Consider the following 15,421-nt stretch of genomic DNA (forward strand, 5'->3'; position numbering starts at 1 on the left):
TTTTATTATTCTTTTGTAAGGATATACTCATATACACATTCCTACCTACTATATATATAATAATATATAGCAAGTAAAATTGAACGGATAATCCACGTGTTTAATTCCAATGAAAACTTCCCATTTGCACTCACGACTTGAAAATCTGAATTAACCATTCCAAAACGCGACGGAATTATTACGAATGTCATGACATTTTATAAACAATCGCTCTCACTCTCTCAAATAAAAGAAGGCAACCACAGAGAGAGAGAGAGAGAGAGATGTGAGATTGTGAGGATAAATAAACAAGACAAACCAACCAAACGACCGCCAATCCCTCCCTATATCATTAGAAAAGAAAGAAAGAAAGAAAGAAGGAAGAAGCTTTTTCTCTCTCAGCCCCCCCTATCTTTTTTGAACTCCATCCACATGGATGCCGGTACAATCCCGCCTCCGGTTCCTGTCGCCTTAACTAGCAACCACTCAGCTGGTACCAGTACGAAAACAAAAAGTGCCAAAGTCACATCGAGCATATTCATAATTGTTTCAATAGTAGCAATTGCAATTATCAGCATCCTCTTCATTCATCGACTCATCCGGCTCTTCTTTCGCAACGCTCGTGGTTCCTCATACCGACTCTCCATCGCACGTACAAGTAGCAATGCTAGCGCCACCAATGGCACCCCCGTCTTATCAGAGCATGAAAAATTAAAGCTAATTGATTCCCTTCCACTCATCAGACTCGCCTCTAATATGGCTAAGCTGACCAAATCATCGCTCGACTGTGCAGTTTGTTGCGAGGCGTTTGTACCAGATGCGGAGCTCCGATTACTGCCAGCTTGTAGACATGCATTTCACAAACCATGTGTTGACAAGTGGCTCAAATCCAACCCTTCATGCCCGCTCTGCCGATCATCAATCACCCTGCCTCATCCCCCCCTTCCGGATCTTTCTTCTGGAAGTTTCCGCTTAGAAATAGGTACAAGCTTTAGAAGATCCGAACCGAATAGCCAAGTCCAAAATCAAATTCGACCTATCATGCCTCCATCCAGAACCTACAGCTTGGAGTCGCATGACTACTGCATAGAAGAGGAGGTAGAAATTGCTCAGCCTCAAGTGACTAAACTGGAGAAGAGGGAGATTGAGATATCCGATGATCTTGCACTGCCACCTCCACCTCCACCTCCACCTCCCCCGCCCCCTCCACCCCCTCCACCCCCTCCGCCCCCACCGCCCCCTCCGCCTCCTCCTCTAACAAGAGAGGAGCCTGTGCGAGCGTGGTTGCAAGAGTACCTGGATAGGCTAGCGTCGTCAGCATCTTCGTCGTTCAATTCAATGAAGTTCCCTTCTCAACGCTGGAGCGAGAGATGGAGCGGAAGGTGGAGTCAACGATCAAGTCAACGGTTTGATTCTGGCGTAGGTGGCGGAGTACCGCCGGACACATGGCTGTGGGACCTGGAAGCGGGGCAGAATGAGGAGGCGGGAGGAGTGGTGGCCGTGTACAGGTGGCTCACTGGGTTATAATAGTAATTTTATTAATTGTCTAACCTCGAGTTTTACTGGATGGCTTGCTGAGAAAGGAGGCTCGGGTTTCGTGCGAGCTACAGTAATGCCATGGAGCCTGAGAGTGAGAGGGGAAGGGGACCCAGTTAGTGGTCCATGCGTTTTCTCCATTTTGAGGTTCGAAATTTCTCAACCTTTTGTACAATAATACTGGAGATGATGTAATGGATGTTTGCAGCGTTGCATTACATGGGTGATGGGACCAAGCGGATCAGTTTGAAAGTTTCAGTTAGCGGAGTGCTGTGGAATCAACAATTCATTGGTTTACAGAATCTTACAGTTGTTAAAACTTTGCCGTTGTGGCGTTCTTTCATTGGATACCTAATTGTTACAACTTAAAATTGTTGGCCACATCGCTGAAAACTGAAGTTTTGTAAGGACATTTGTGTGCCAGTTAGCTTGGAAAATGATTGCGGTTTCCCCGAGAGATTTTTAGGCGTTTCCCAAGACAACGCATTTAATTCATGAATGCTGCTGCCCTTTTGTTTGTTTGCTTGCTGAGATCTTATCTTTTGCTTAACTGTTCATATATAATTTTACTTTGCGGTTAAATAGTAGAAAAATATACGAGGCAGAATTTGTTACTTGAATCACATGTATTCAATTGGCTACGGTAATTTTCGCAAGAATAAAAAAGTGAATTACTTGAATTACTTGAATATGTATGCAAAATCTGTTACTTGAATTATAAGAATGAAATATTTTTCGTGAAGATAAAAAAGTGACTTTTCGCGACGGAGTACTGTTATTGTTCAGTTTTTTTTTTGTCACGGTACTTTTCGCGAGGGAGTACCGTCATAAATGCGATTTTTCCCTCGCGAAAAGTGTCTACTCTGTTGTTGTATACGACCATAAAAAGTTTGAAAGTGGGGTTAATGCAATTGTTTTCAGCCTGCGTTTTGAGATAAAATAATTTATTTAGGGGTCCAAATGTTTTTATTTTTTATTTTTTGCCCCAATTATGACTTTATTTTTAAAAACGTTAATAAATCAAAATTTAAATCATAAATATTAAAATAAAACCGTTAGATGTGATTTATGTTATTTCCTCTATATGCTTAAAAAAATTTATCACATTTCAATTTTATTTTCATGAGAATCAATAATGTGAAAACTCAATGTCTATAAATTATCCACATAAGTACGTTTTTACAAGTTTTTGATGACAACTAAATTAAAGTGAAAATGTCACAATTTTTTATACGAGCATAAATAGAATAATATAGATCACATCTAACGGTTTTATTTTGACGTTTATGATTTAAATTTTAATTTATTAATGTTTTAAAAATGAATACATAATTAAGACCTCCTCATTATACATACATGCATGTATGATAGATACATACATAACTTTTCTTTTGCCAGCGAAGGAGACCTCAGAATTTTCTATAGGGAAAATAAATGGTGGACATTGACTTCAATTTTTTTTTTAAGTAGGAGATTGACTTCTATTTTGTTCATTTATATTGGTCCATGATAACACCAGAGAATAGAATTTGAAGTCAAATGCATGTCCACAACGCGCTATGTATTTTTAATTTTATGATATTATATATGTCCGATCCATCTAGCTATATCTAGTGATTGTCATGTCAATATATAATATAGATAATAACAAATGATATCCTTTAGTTGTTCTATATATATGTTACGTACGAGAGAATGTGCATTAGCTAGCTAGGTGCGTTATAACGAACTCAGGGCTTGAAGCTTCCTTGACCATATCTTATATTTGATCCTGACTAGCTATTTCTCTCTTAGATTTAAAATAGAGAGAAACATATTCTTATATCATTCATTCGACGAGTACGTATTTCGTGTTTTTACAATAAGACTATAAAAAATGTAAAAAAAAAAAAAGTGCACCATCATTCTCCTGATTTTCTATATTCGAATCAGAGTCTTTAGAATTTTTTTCATTTAGAATTGATTTCTAATAAGTCCTTAAATGTAGCTAGCTAGGTTCTTGTAAATTTATATATATGGGTTCTTTATACTTAATTTTGTAGTTGATGAAGAATTAAGAAAAAAAAAAAACAAGTTCTGATCTCGTTCCTGTTATCTGAAAAATTAATTAAAAGACTTCTTTTGACTTCATGACCATTTTTTTTAGCACTTGCTCTTGATCTTTTAGATCTCGTTGAACTAAGTGATTTTTCTTTTCCTCATTATAATTTTCCAGGAAAGTTAATATATATATATATATATAATGAATGCTTGGCAATAAGGCAATTAATTAATTCGGAGAAGTTATCTCTATCTGTTCCGTGCTGACTCAGCTGGGAAGTGGTAAATTTTAAACAAATTAACCCACCCGTACTCCGTAGAGGTGGTTTCATTTCTAGCTAATTAATTAACCTGACATCATTCATGCACAATATAATTAATTAAATTACGCAGATGCATGTATCACATATCATCTCACATTTGTTTATTTGGACTAGTCAAATCAAGTGACCGTTTATTAACTTGTCATAACAATGTGAGACGCTACTGTTAATTAATTTAATTTAATTTAATTTTGTTTCCTTCTTTAGTCAAATTAATTCTAGGCTAGCTATATATAGCAAATGAAGGAAGAAATAGGTAGCAAGGGAAGATACTACAAAGAAGGCTTGTGTCGTATTGCTTGGTTGTTTGGACTTGCGGGTCTAATAATTGACCCCATTATATATATATATATATACTTAACCGAAGGTGACACCTCCAGAAACATACAATACCTTCGCTTTCGCAAGTTGATTATTATAGCGCGTAATTTATTTATTTCCGAACTTGAAATAGACGTTGCCTAATTAATTTCCACAAGTTGCAATTAATTTCTAGGTGCTTAATTTCTGACGCCCACGGACGTACGTAGGTTGCTTATGCAATTATTGAATTGTTTTATGAGGTGATAAATGTTCCAACGCTGTACTGGCTAGCTACCAATATATCTATCTATCTATATATATATATATAGGTTAATGTGCTTTCGGTAGCATATGGGCCGAAATACACACGGTCCAAATTTGAAATTTTAAAATTCAAAAAGTCAATTTGAACTGTTCATCTTATTCTCCATATTAATATGTGCTTGGAGACCAAATTTTACATTTTTCTGAATTTTTTTTACTATTTATTAAGCCACTTTGAAAATCGCTAATCCAACGGTTTTACTGTTTTGTTAAGCCATCGTTGGATCAGCAATTTTTCAAGTGGCTTAATAAATAGTAAAAAAATTCAGAAAAATGTAAAATTTGGTCTCCAAGCACATATTAATATGGAGAACAAGATGAACTGTTCAGATCGACTTTTTGAATTTTGAAAAGTCGAATATTAAGCCATAGCACGGGAGACCTCTTAGCTACCCATAGCACCGTAGCCAAGTCCTATATATATTTGAATCTCTATTTTCTCTGTAACGTGATGTGACGTGACTCTAATTGTATCATGTGTTATGATCATCTTCGAAAAAATGTCAATGCCACATACTGGTTTAGCAATGATATATATGGGATATGACACGACAAATGACATGACCTACCGTAACTGTACATAATTAAAATCACATAAAATTTATGTCATTATTTATCTCAAATACAATTCCAATTTCAAATAATAAATTTAATGTTATACACATAAATTTTATACAACATCATTTCTTTATTTTACAATTATGTACGATTTTTCTTTATTATGATTTTTATTCTCATTTTTTCTTAAATTAATTTCAAAAAAATAGTTGTACATGACATAACTAACGTAATGTAACCATTCACATGTTATGACCATTCTCAATATTTAGTCATAACATAGCACGTATATATAAAGGGTTAATTTCGTCACATCACACAACACACCACGATCAAGTCATAATGTGACTAATTAATTACGGCACTACATATTATAAATATATATACATATCGGCAACTTAATATATTATTGTTGGATCAGATATTCAGCTGGTAAGTGGTAACCAATGGCTATTCAGCTGTCCTTTTTTAAAAAAAGAAAAGAAAAAGGAATAGTATGAAGTACGAACGCAAAGACGCAAATCAAATATATAACACAATCGTTATCATTTACAGCTGTCTAATTAATTGACCCAAATTAATTATAAACCCGACCAACGACCGCAAGTATTTTGTGATCAATAACATGCAAATTGAAACATTTTAATAATTAATATTGTAGATATATAGCCTCTCAGTCTCAGTCTCAGTGCAATGAATATATATTTGCAAAGGACAATTAAGTGTCCCTACATGACCAAAGAAACCGTGTATCCTCGTAAGAAAATACACGTCTGTATCGAAACATTGCATTTGAGAGCATAAATATGCGTTAAAAAGAAATTACATTTTAGGGGAAATTTCATGTATATCCCTCAAAAACCTAGAAATTACGTATTCCACCCTCTAAAACTGATAATATCATATTTACCCAACTAAATTTCAAAAACTCACAAATTTACCTAACTTATTGAGTTTTCTATTAAAACTCATTTTAAATTTAGGGAGAATTTCATATATACCACTCAAAAACTATGAAATTACATATTTACCATCCAAATTTTTGTAATTACATATTCACCATCTAAAAATCTAATAACTCACATATTTACCCAATATAACTTTAGTATATATCAAATATACCCAAAACTCAGATTAATTATGTTTAATTTTCTTAAAACTAGAATTAATGAAATATTAACTTAGCACTTTCTCTTTCTTTCCTTAGAACCGTTCTCCTTTATACCGAATATAAAAGATTAAAATAAGATATTCCAAACTGAGCCAGTAACAAAACATAGATTCTCAAATTCAGGTACTACTTTGATAATGGGTTGTGATATCAATATTGAATTCAGTTGGAAAAGTTGAAATGGTTACCTTAATTTTAGACAATCAAGCTCGTGTTGGAATCCTTATATCCGAGTCTGCTACCCTTTCTCTCCGAGTTTAAGCGGGAGAGACGAGATGAGAAAAGAGTTTAAGCGAAAATGGGAAGTTACGTCAAAAAAGTCGGGAGGAAAATCTGTGTGCAAAAGAGGAAGGGACAGAGAAGGAGAAGAGACCAAATGACTTATTAATTATAATTTATATATCTTAAACTTAATTAATCTCATTTTTTGATTAATTGGGTAAATATGTGAGTTATTAGATTTTTAGATGATAAATATATAATTATAGAAATTTGGATGGTAAATACGTAATTTCACAGTTTTTGAGTGGTATATATATGAAATTCTCCCTTAAATTTATTAAATACCCATTAACCCTTTAATCCCTCAATCCGAACAGCAAAAGATTGAATTTTATGAAACAACATACTTAAAAAGATTGAATTTTAAAAAAATTTGAGATTGAACTTACAGTCAAATCTAGAGATCCATTTGCAACTCAATTTTTTTTAAAGATTGATAAGCTGTCAATACAAAATTAAAAAAATACAGAAAGAAAATTACATGACTTCATAGTGATGAACCTCTATCTTATTTTCATTGTATCAGTAATCACCTTACCAGTTTCCACTGTAGCATTTTCTGGTACATCTCTTTCCGCCTCCTCTTGTTACCAACAAGCATTAATTTCAGAGCACTGGCTACTCTTCTCCCATGTCCTTACCCCTGTACGGGTATGCCATCGTGCTGTACCAGTAAGCGATCATTGTACTAGTGATGGTACCAGTACCTCTCTACTAGAAAGCATTCCAGGATCACCAATTGCTCTAATTAAATTCACCCCCTTTTCCTGTACTAATCCATTTGCAACTCATATTTTGCACCAGTAGTGCTGTCAGTGCCGACACTGTCTTGTACCTCCAAGCTCAATATGAGTAAGAACTCCGCAATTACAACCAAATCAGCCGAATAACCAATTTGACATCCTTCTTTGATAAATACCTCCTTGATTTCGGCACTGACCAATGGAAATAAATACTAATTGATATTTTTCTAATATTGCCACTGACCAATTTTAACATTCATATAAAAATCAATTTGATTTGTTTAATTATGAACGTAGTTATATTACTAATGTGAATCTATGTTCCTCTTGCATCTTTGATTTTTTTTTGAGGTAAGAAATTCCCGAAATTTTTAAATATATCATAACTTCAAAAAAGATAAACCAAACCAATACATTTCTTGAAAATTGCAAATTTTGACACGGCCGCATCCTCTAGATGCGGCCACTTTTCTGCGGGCCGCATCTAGGAGATGCAGCCACCTTTTTTTTTCCTTCTCGTGCGACAGTTCAATCTGAACGAAAAAAGGGGTTGCCGCATCTAGGGGATGCGGCCCGAAAAAAGGTGGCCGCACCTACGGGATGCGGCCGTGTCAAAATTCAAATTTTTCAGAAATCATGATTGTTTGGTTTATCTTTTTTGGGAATATGATATATTTAAAATTTTCGGAAGAAATTCATATTACACCATAAAGTCCTTAGTCGATGACATGCCTGACGAAGTAAATGTAATAATTTTTGAAATATTCTTTCTACATTTTTTATTTTTTTAAAAAGAGTAAAATGGATATTTGATAAATTTAAAATTGAGTTTTAATAAAAAAAAATCAATAAATTGGATAAATTTGTGAGTTTTTGAAATTTAGGAGGATAAATTTGATATTATCAGTTTTAGAGGGGAAATATGTAATTTCAGAGTTTTTGAGGGGTATACATGAAATTCCCCCTAAATTTTAATAAATAAATATACTAGTAAATATAATACAACACTAAATGATACATAGAAATATAGACAAAGGATTACATAAATTAGTAGTATTTTTTTTCCTTGTATATATAAGATAAAGTTGACCCCCATACAATAATATATATTCATGAAAGCATTACATGGCATAATTTTTAATAATCTAACAAAAAATGAACCGTGGGATAGGACCAAATAGACATTTCTCTTTATTCATGCAAAGCCACAAATCAGTTGATCAGCTTTATTCATCCGCTAAAGTGCTGAACAAACAAATTAAATTAACCGATTAAACATTTTTATTTTCTAGTTTTTGTTTTTCATATTTGGGCATCATTTTTCCAACCTCTCAAATTTCCTTTTCTTTCAACTTTCAGCGGAGAAGGAACTTGTAGATGTTCCTGGTAATAGACAAAATTATAAGTAGGGTTAAAATGCCCTGTTAGTTTTATACTTTAATATGTTTCATGTCTTTATTTTTATTTTTAAATTAAGTCTGAACCATTCAATATAATTTTCGTATTAAAATATATTTGAAGACAAATTTATATTTTGTTTCAATTTTTTACTTTTATATATATATACAAAATTATTATTTTTAAAAGATTCTAGATCATCCAAAACAATAATTTTGTATCTATATAAAAAAATGAGGAGGGTTCAAATGCATCCAAATTTTTGTGCACCCAAATGCACCCCATCATTTTTCTCTGTTTTCAAAGTCCGAATAGTCAATCCAAACCGTTAGATGCGATCTATATATTAAGATGTGCTTGGAGACCAAATTTTATATTTTTAAATTTTTTTTTACTACTTATTAAGCCACTTTGAAAAATCGCTGATCCAATGGTCCAGAAAATATAAAATCAGCGATTTTCAAAGTAGCTTAACAAATAGTAAAAAAATTCCAAAAAATGTAAAATTTGGTCTCCAAATACATCTTAATATATAAATCGCATCTAACGGTTCGGAATGACTATTTGGACTTTGAAAACAGAGAAAAAAGATTTGAATGATAGGGTGCATTTGGGTGCACAAAAATTTGGGTGCATTTGAACCCTCCTCATAAAAAATATAGTAGTAAAACAATTTAAAAAAGAGTAATTATAATTTCCCCCACCTATCCATCCCCCATTTCATCTCCCAACTAATTTTTTATTTTAACTATAACTATAACTACTATTTCTAACAACCTTTATTTCTTTCTTCCTTTCTCTTTCACCTCTATTTTTCTCTTTCACCTCCATCTTCTTCTCCCACCTCCATCTCCCACCTCCACCTCCGCCTCTGCCTCCCACCTCGAAATGGTAAATGCAATAAGCTCCCTCCCTCTTACACTTTCACCTCGATTTTTCCCTCTATGCCTGCTGCTCCCGCTCCAGCGAACATTCTGTCGGAGATCCGTCACTCTATCCCAATCAAGGACGCCTCTACCGGGTCAGATCCGTCATTGTCGATCGTATCAAAATAATTTTGTATATGTATATGCAATTAATCTCTTTCATGTTTATGTTCCCCTTTCTCATGAAATAGCGGGTTTTGTAAAGAACAAAGCTTTATTAATGGTGAATTAGGCCATTGCGTATTAAATAAATGACATAAAAATAAATTTTGAAAAAAAAATAGAGATATATGAATGAATACTTGATGTCTTAGATATGAATACTTCAATGTGTATAAATGAATATTTAATATCTTAGGTATGAATTGTTGTTCGTACAATAATCTTTTACGTCTATTTGACTAATTTGCAAAAACATACAATTATTGAATTTTACGATTTCTTCTATTTTAAGAACATATAGGTCCAAGAAGAGAAAGAACTGCGATGAAATATGCTTGGACTGAAGAAATCACGAAGACTTTTATCAAGAATATAAAATGTAAATTCAAAAGATTGATAAAGTATGTGTGAGGTTGATCAAAGTGGGATAAAACGTTATGAACGTTTACAAAACGTTGGTAACGTTTTATAATGATCAGAAGCTTCAAAAATATCAAAAGAAAACCAAGTTATAACGTTAGAACGTTTTATAAAACGTTGTAACGTTTTACAAACGTTATAACGGTTATGAAACGTTGTAACGTTTAACAGGCTCAGAACAACTGAAGAACAGGTGTTCAGTATAAACTAGAAACGTTGGAACGTTTAGAAAACGTTATAACGTTTATAAAACGTTGTAACGTTTTATAAAACGTTGAGCAACGTTTTACTAAGCTGTCAGAGAATTAAAACCCTAAATCGCATTTGAATAAAACGTTGGTAACGTTTTATATCAAACAGCTCATTTTTGAGCTGCCACTATAAATAGATTGAGGGGATCACTTTCAAAAGCACCTTAGCCGACCCTAATTATTTCAAAAGTGATTTTCTGAGAGCTTAGAATCCACCATTGTTGTGAGAGCCTATAACTTCAAAATCCCTCAAGCAACCTCAACCTACTTCACCAATCTAGCTATAGATTAGGTTAGAGTAAGCTATTGAGTGTTTCTCTTGTGTTCCTAGATAATCGAGACCTTGTTCTCACCTCTTTGAGTTGGCCGTTTGACTTCCCGCTTGGTGTGTAAGGGCTCAACGGTTCACAAGTTGTAATCCTTTCGTATTGGGTAATAGGAAGGCGCACCTCACAAGGTTGCGAAGCCCCGGAGACGTAGGCCTTTGTTTTGCCGAACTCCGTTATCACCCCGCGTGTCAAATTTCTCTAAACTCATCTCCTTACTTTCAATTGCAATTTAATTTCAGTTTTTGAGCAATTAGAGGTGCCCCTAAGTGTAACAAAGTGGTATCAGAGCAAGTTACTCGAATTAAGACACACTTAATTGGAGATTAGATCAACTTGACAAATGGCACCTTATAGATCCGTGAAAGAACCCCTAATTTTTGGTACTACTACCAAAAATTTCATGCATTGGAAGAAAACCATGATCAATTACTTGAATATCCTTGAGGTATGGTATGTGGTTGAACAAGGGTATACACCAACATACACAAGTGTAGCTACCGAGGGTTCAACCGATGCCAAAATTGAGACCATCGTTTCCAAACAAACCAAGAAAGACAATGATCTAGCAACCAATGCCATATTCAATTTGGTTAGTGAATCGGTAGCCTCACTCTTTGGTAGTGCATCAAGTGCGAAAGAAATGTGGGATGCTCTTGTAAACCGGTATGAAGGGAATACCCAAATCAAACGAACCAAAATAACCGGTTTAGAAGCAAAATTTGAAACCTTTAAGGTTGAAGATGGTGAAAGCATTGAGGATATGTATAATAGACTTATGCATATCCAAAATGAGTTTACCGAATTGGGAGAACCACTTTCTAACAATAAACTTGTAGGTAAGCTATTAAGGGTGATGCTCATGAGGGATAAATGGTCCGGGTTGGTGAGTGCTCTAGAGGCAATCCAAGGCACGCACGACACATTCACACCAGATGACCTCTATGCTCATTTTAGGAGTTTTGAAGAAAAACTTCGACAATCCGGTGATTTGAAGCAAAGCTCAAAGTCCAAAACCGTAGCTTTTCCGGCACAAAACCGAAACTTTCCAAGCTCCTCAAACACCCGTCTCTCAAATGATCAATTTATCAACAAAATTGATCATGAAACATCCAAGGATGCTCTTCTCTTATCCAAGATGTTTCAAGGAATGCTTGATTTTGAAAGAAAATACAACAAGGAACGAGAAGAGAAGAACAAAAGGGTAATGTGTTTCGCATGCCATAGAGAAGGGCATTCCATTCAAACATGTTTCAAGCTATTTCCACAGTTGAAGAACACGGATGGCGAAACACAACAAGATAGAAAACCAAGACAAAAGTATGACGGGTATAAGAAGAAGAAGGCCAAAGCTTTGCAAGCCTTGTTCTCGGATAGTGAGACGGAACAATCCGACACGGAATCGGATAATGAAGAGGAGATCAACCTTGCATTGATGGCAAGTGTAGATGAAGATTCCTCAAAGATTGATATAGACTCAATTATAGCTAGCAAGAACATCACCGATGAAACAACCATCAACTTTCTCATGGAGCTTGTTAAATCAAGGAATGCCAAGAAGGGAGATGAAGGAGTCAACACCTCAACAAACTTTGCTAGTGAGGTACATTCAACTCTTAGTCTTGATGGTTATGAGACCGAACTTGAATTTGTAAATGAAGGTGGTGAAGAATATAGTGGTGAAATTGATATTGAAAATTGTATCATCACAAATGAGACCAATAATGACTTGAATATGAATCGGTTAGATACCAATGATGCAAGCACTTTCAATAGTGAAATTCTAATGCACTATGATAATGAATCTAGGTTGAAATCACTCCTTGATGAGTCAAATAGAACCTTGGTTGAGAAGGAAGGTATTATCCAAAAATTAATTGCAAAAAATGACATGCTAGAACTTGAAAATAAAAAATTAAAAGTATCTCACTTAGGTGAAATAGGCATTTTAAAAGTTAAAGTTCAAACTTTGGAAACCGAAATTCGGGCATTGAAATCTCCTAGTGAATTATCAAAAGTCACTAGTCTAGATCCCTACTATGTGAGCAAATTGATAAATGATCAATCCTATTATAAAAATGATAGAGTTGGTCTTGGATTTGAGAAGGGTAAATCCTCACTTAAATCTAATCACATGCTAAGCCCTAAAGAAAAAGGGGAACATTCTCAAACTTCAAGTATTCCAAATGAAAAGCTAAAGTTTAATTGTGAACAATATTCAAATTATCAATTCTTTACCAAAAATGGTTTGACTCCCTTGAACAAGGAGTCATCCAAATTGAAGTCCTCTCATGCCTCAAATGCTAATCAAGATAAAAAGTCACCTAATTATGCATTTAGATATAAGTATAATAAAAGAAATTTAAAGAACAAAAATACTTTTCAAAATAGTGATAAGAACATGTTTAATCCAAAGGGGTCAAACAAAACTTATTTCAAAGGACCCGATGGATGGTTTTATGAACTTAAAAATAAAAATGCTTTACAAAACCAAACTCAAAGAAATGGTGTAGCTAGAGATGTTCCCCAACATCACAATAGATTTAATTCTAACAAAATCAAAAGTGTTGCATTCAAAGTTGCAAATAGGTCACATGATAGTAATAAGAGTAGTGTATGTGAAGTGAAGTACCAATCCATTCTCAAACAAGGTTCTACTACACTTAAGCAATCGACTACAATATGCAACTATTGTTGTAAATTTGGCCACACTTCCTTAGAATGTGGATTTAGGAATGTAAACAACAAACATAATGTTGTTTGGGTTCCTAAATCTATTCTATCTTAGGTTCACACTTAATCTCCCCTAAAAGTTTTAAAATTGCCAAATACAAAGGGGGAGATTAAAAGCAAGGTATATGTTAGTTACTAACTCAATAATAACTAATATATACTTTGTAGGTGTGTTTGATTTCATCTCAAAAGGAAAGTGCTTGGATCATTGATAGTGGATGCTCACACCATATGACCGGTGACAAATCAAACTTTAAATTCTTAGAACCATATGATGGAGGTACGGTTACCTTTGGAAACAATCAAAGGAAGAGCTCTATTATTGGTATAGGCTCAATTGGTAACCAACACTTGACCATATCCAATGTATATCTAGTTGATGGATTAGACTATAACTTACTTAGTGTAAGTAAGTTATGTGATTCGGGATACTATGCCAAATTTGATGCTAATGCTTGTCACTTAGTTAGATCTTCGGATGATGCTCTAATCTATTCGGGTAAACGAAAGAAAAATGTGTATTACTTGTATTTTACTCATTTTGATTCCGGTGAAACTTGTCTAAGTGCCGTATCTAGTGGATCATGGTTATGGCATCGTAGGTTAGGTCATGTTTCAATAGATACCATTAAGAAATTGATTAAACTAGACCTTGTGCGTGGTTTACCAACACATAAATTAGAACTTGAAGGATTATGTGATGCATGTGTTCAAGGTAAACAAACCAAGAGTAGTTTTAAATCCAAAGACATGGTTTCAACCGATCAACCTTTGCAATTGTTACATATGGATTTATTCGGACCAATTAGTGTACCAAGTTTGGCCAAAAAGAAATATGCATATGTAATTGTAGATGACTATAGTCGCTTTACTTGGGTTTTATTCCTACAACACAAGGATGATGCAATTAGCAACTTCATTGAATTTTGCAAACGTGTTGAAAATGAAAAGGGGTCAAAAATCATTAGGATTAGAAGCGACCATGGGGGGGAATTTGAAAATGCAAAATTTGATCAACTTTGCTCTAAAAGGGGATACAAACATGAGTATTCGGCTCCTCGCACACCTCAACAAAATGGGGTAGTTGAGAGGAAGAACCGAACCTTAGTTGAGCTTGCCCGAACCATGCTAAATGAATACTCCTTACCCAAACACTTGTGGGCCGAAGCGGTAAATACGGCATGCTACGTGGTAAATCGCGTAAGCATAAGGACCATATTGAATAAAACACCTTATGAGCTATGGAAAGGGTACAAGCCTAAGATATCTCATTTTAGAGTATTTGGTTCAAAATGCTTTGTTCTTGATGAATCTCCTAAAGTAACTAAATTTGATTCTAAATCTATTGAGGGAATGTTTGTAGGATATTCAAATTCAAGTAAAGCCTATAGAATTTACATTCCATCTCAAAGAATTGTAATTGAATCCGTGCATGTTAAATTTGATGAAAATGCTAATCAAAAGGTCGAGAAAGGTATTGAGATTGTAGGTGTTGAAGTGCCAATTCTTGATCAAGATGAAATTGAGACAAGAACCGATACAATTGAGGATCAACCCGAGCAAACTCAACCCGAAATGGATGCAACCAACATTGTCGAGATGGATCCAATAGTTGAAGGAATGCAAACCGAAGAGATGCAATCTTCACGAATTGAGTATCAAATTCCTCAAGACCTAAGGGAAGTATCTTCTCATCCTCTTTCTAATGTAATTGGTGATCCTAGGGAAAGAGTTAAAACAAGATCCGAATTAAATCAAATGATTGGTCATTGTGCATTTGTATCTCATATAGAACCTAAAAATTTTAAAGATGCAAATATAGACCCAAATTGGATTTGTGCCATGCAAGATGAACTTGCTCAATTTGAAAGGAACAAAGTTTGGGAACTTGTACCTAAGCCAAATGATAGAATGATTATTGGAACCAAATGGGTCTTTAGAAATAA

The 15,421-nt window shown here is 34.4% G+C and overlaps 1 protein-coding gene across 1 annotated transcript; it reads left to right on the forward strand.

Moving 5' to 3' along the window:
* The first annotated feature begins 314 nt into the window (after positions 1 to 314).
* Positions 315 to 2,039, forward strand: LOC144551717 (uncharacterized). The gene has a single exon (XM_078299795.1). The coding sequence runs from the start codon at positions 412 to 414 to the stop codon at positions 1,504 to 1,506; it is 1,095 nt and encodes a 364-aa protein (XP_078155921.1). The 5' UTR covers positions 315 to 411; the 3' UTR covers positions 1,507 to 2,039.
* The last annotated feature ends 13,382 nt before the right edge of the window (positions 2,040 to 15,421 follow it).

This window comes from Carex rostrata, chromosome 3 (assembly GCF_964058835.1).
Source record: "Carex rostrata chromosome 3, lpCarRost1.2, whole genome shotgun sequence".
NCBI lineage: Eukaryota > Viridiplantae > Streptophyta > Magnoliopsida > Poales > Cyperaceae > Carex > Carex rostrata.

Excerpts from the sequence above, each read along its gene's own strand:
- LOC144551717 (XM_078299795.1), top strand. The coding sequence starts at position 412 with ATGGATGCCGGTACAATCCCGCCTCCGGTTCCTGTCGCCTTAACTAGC.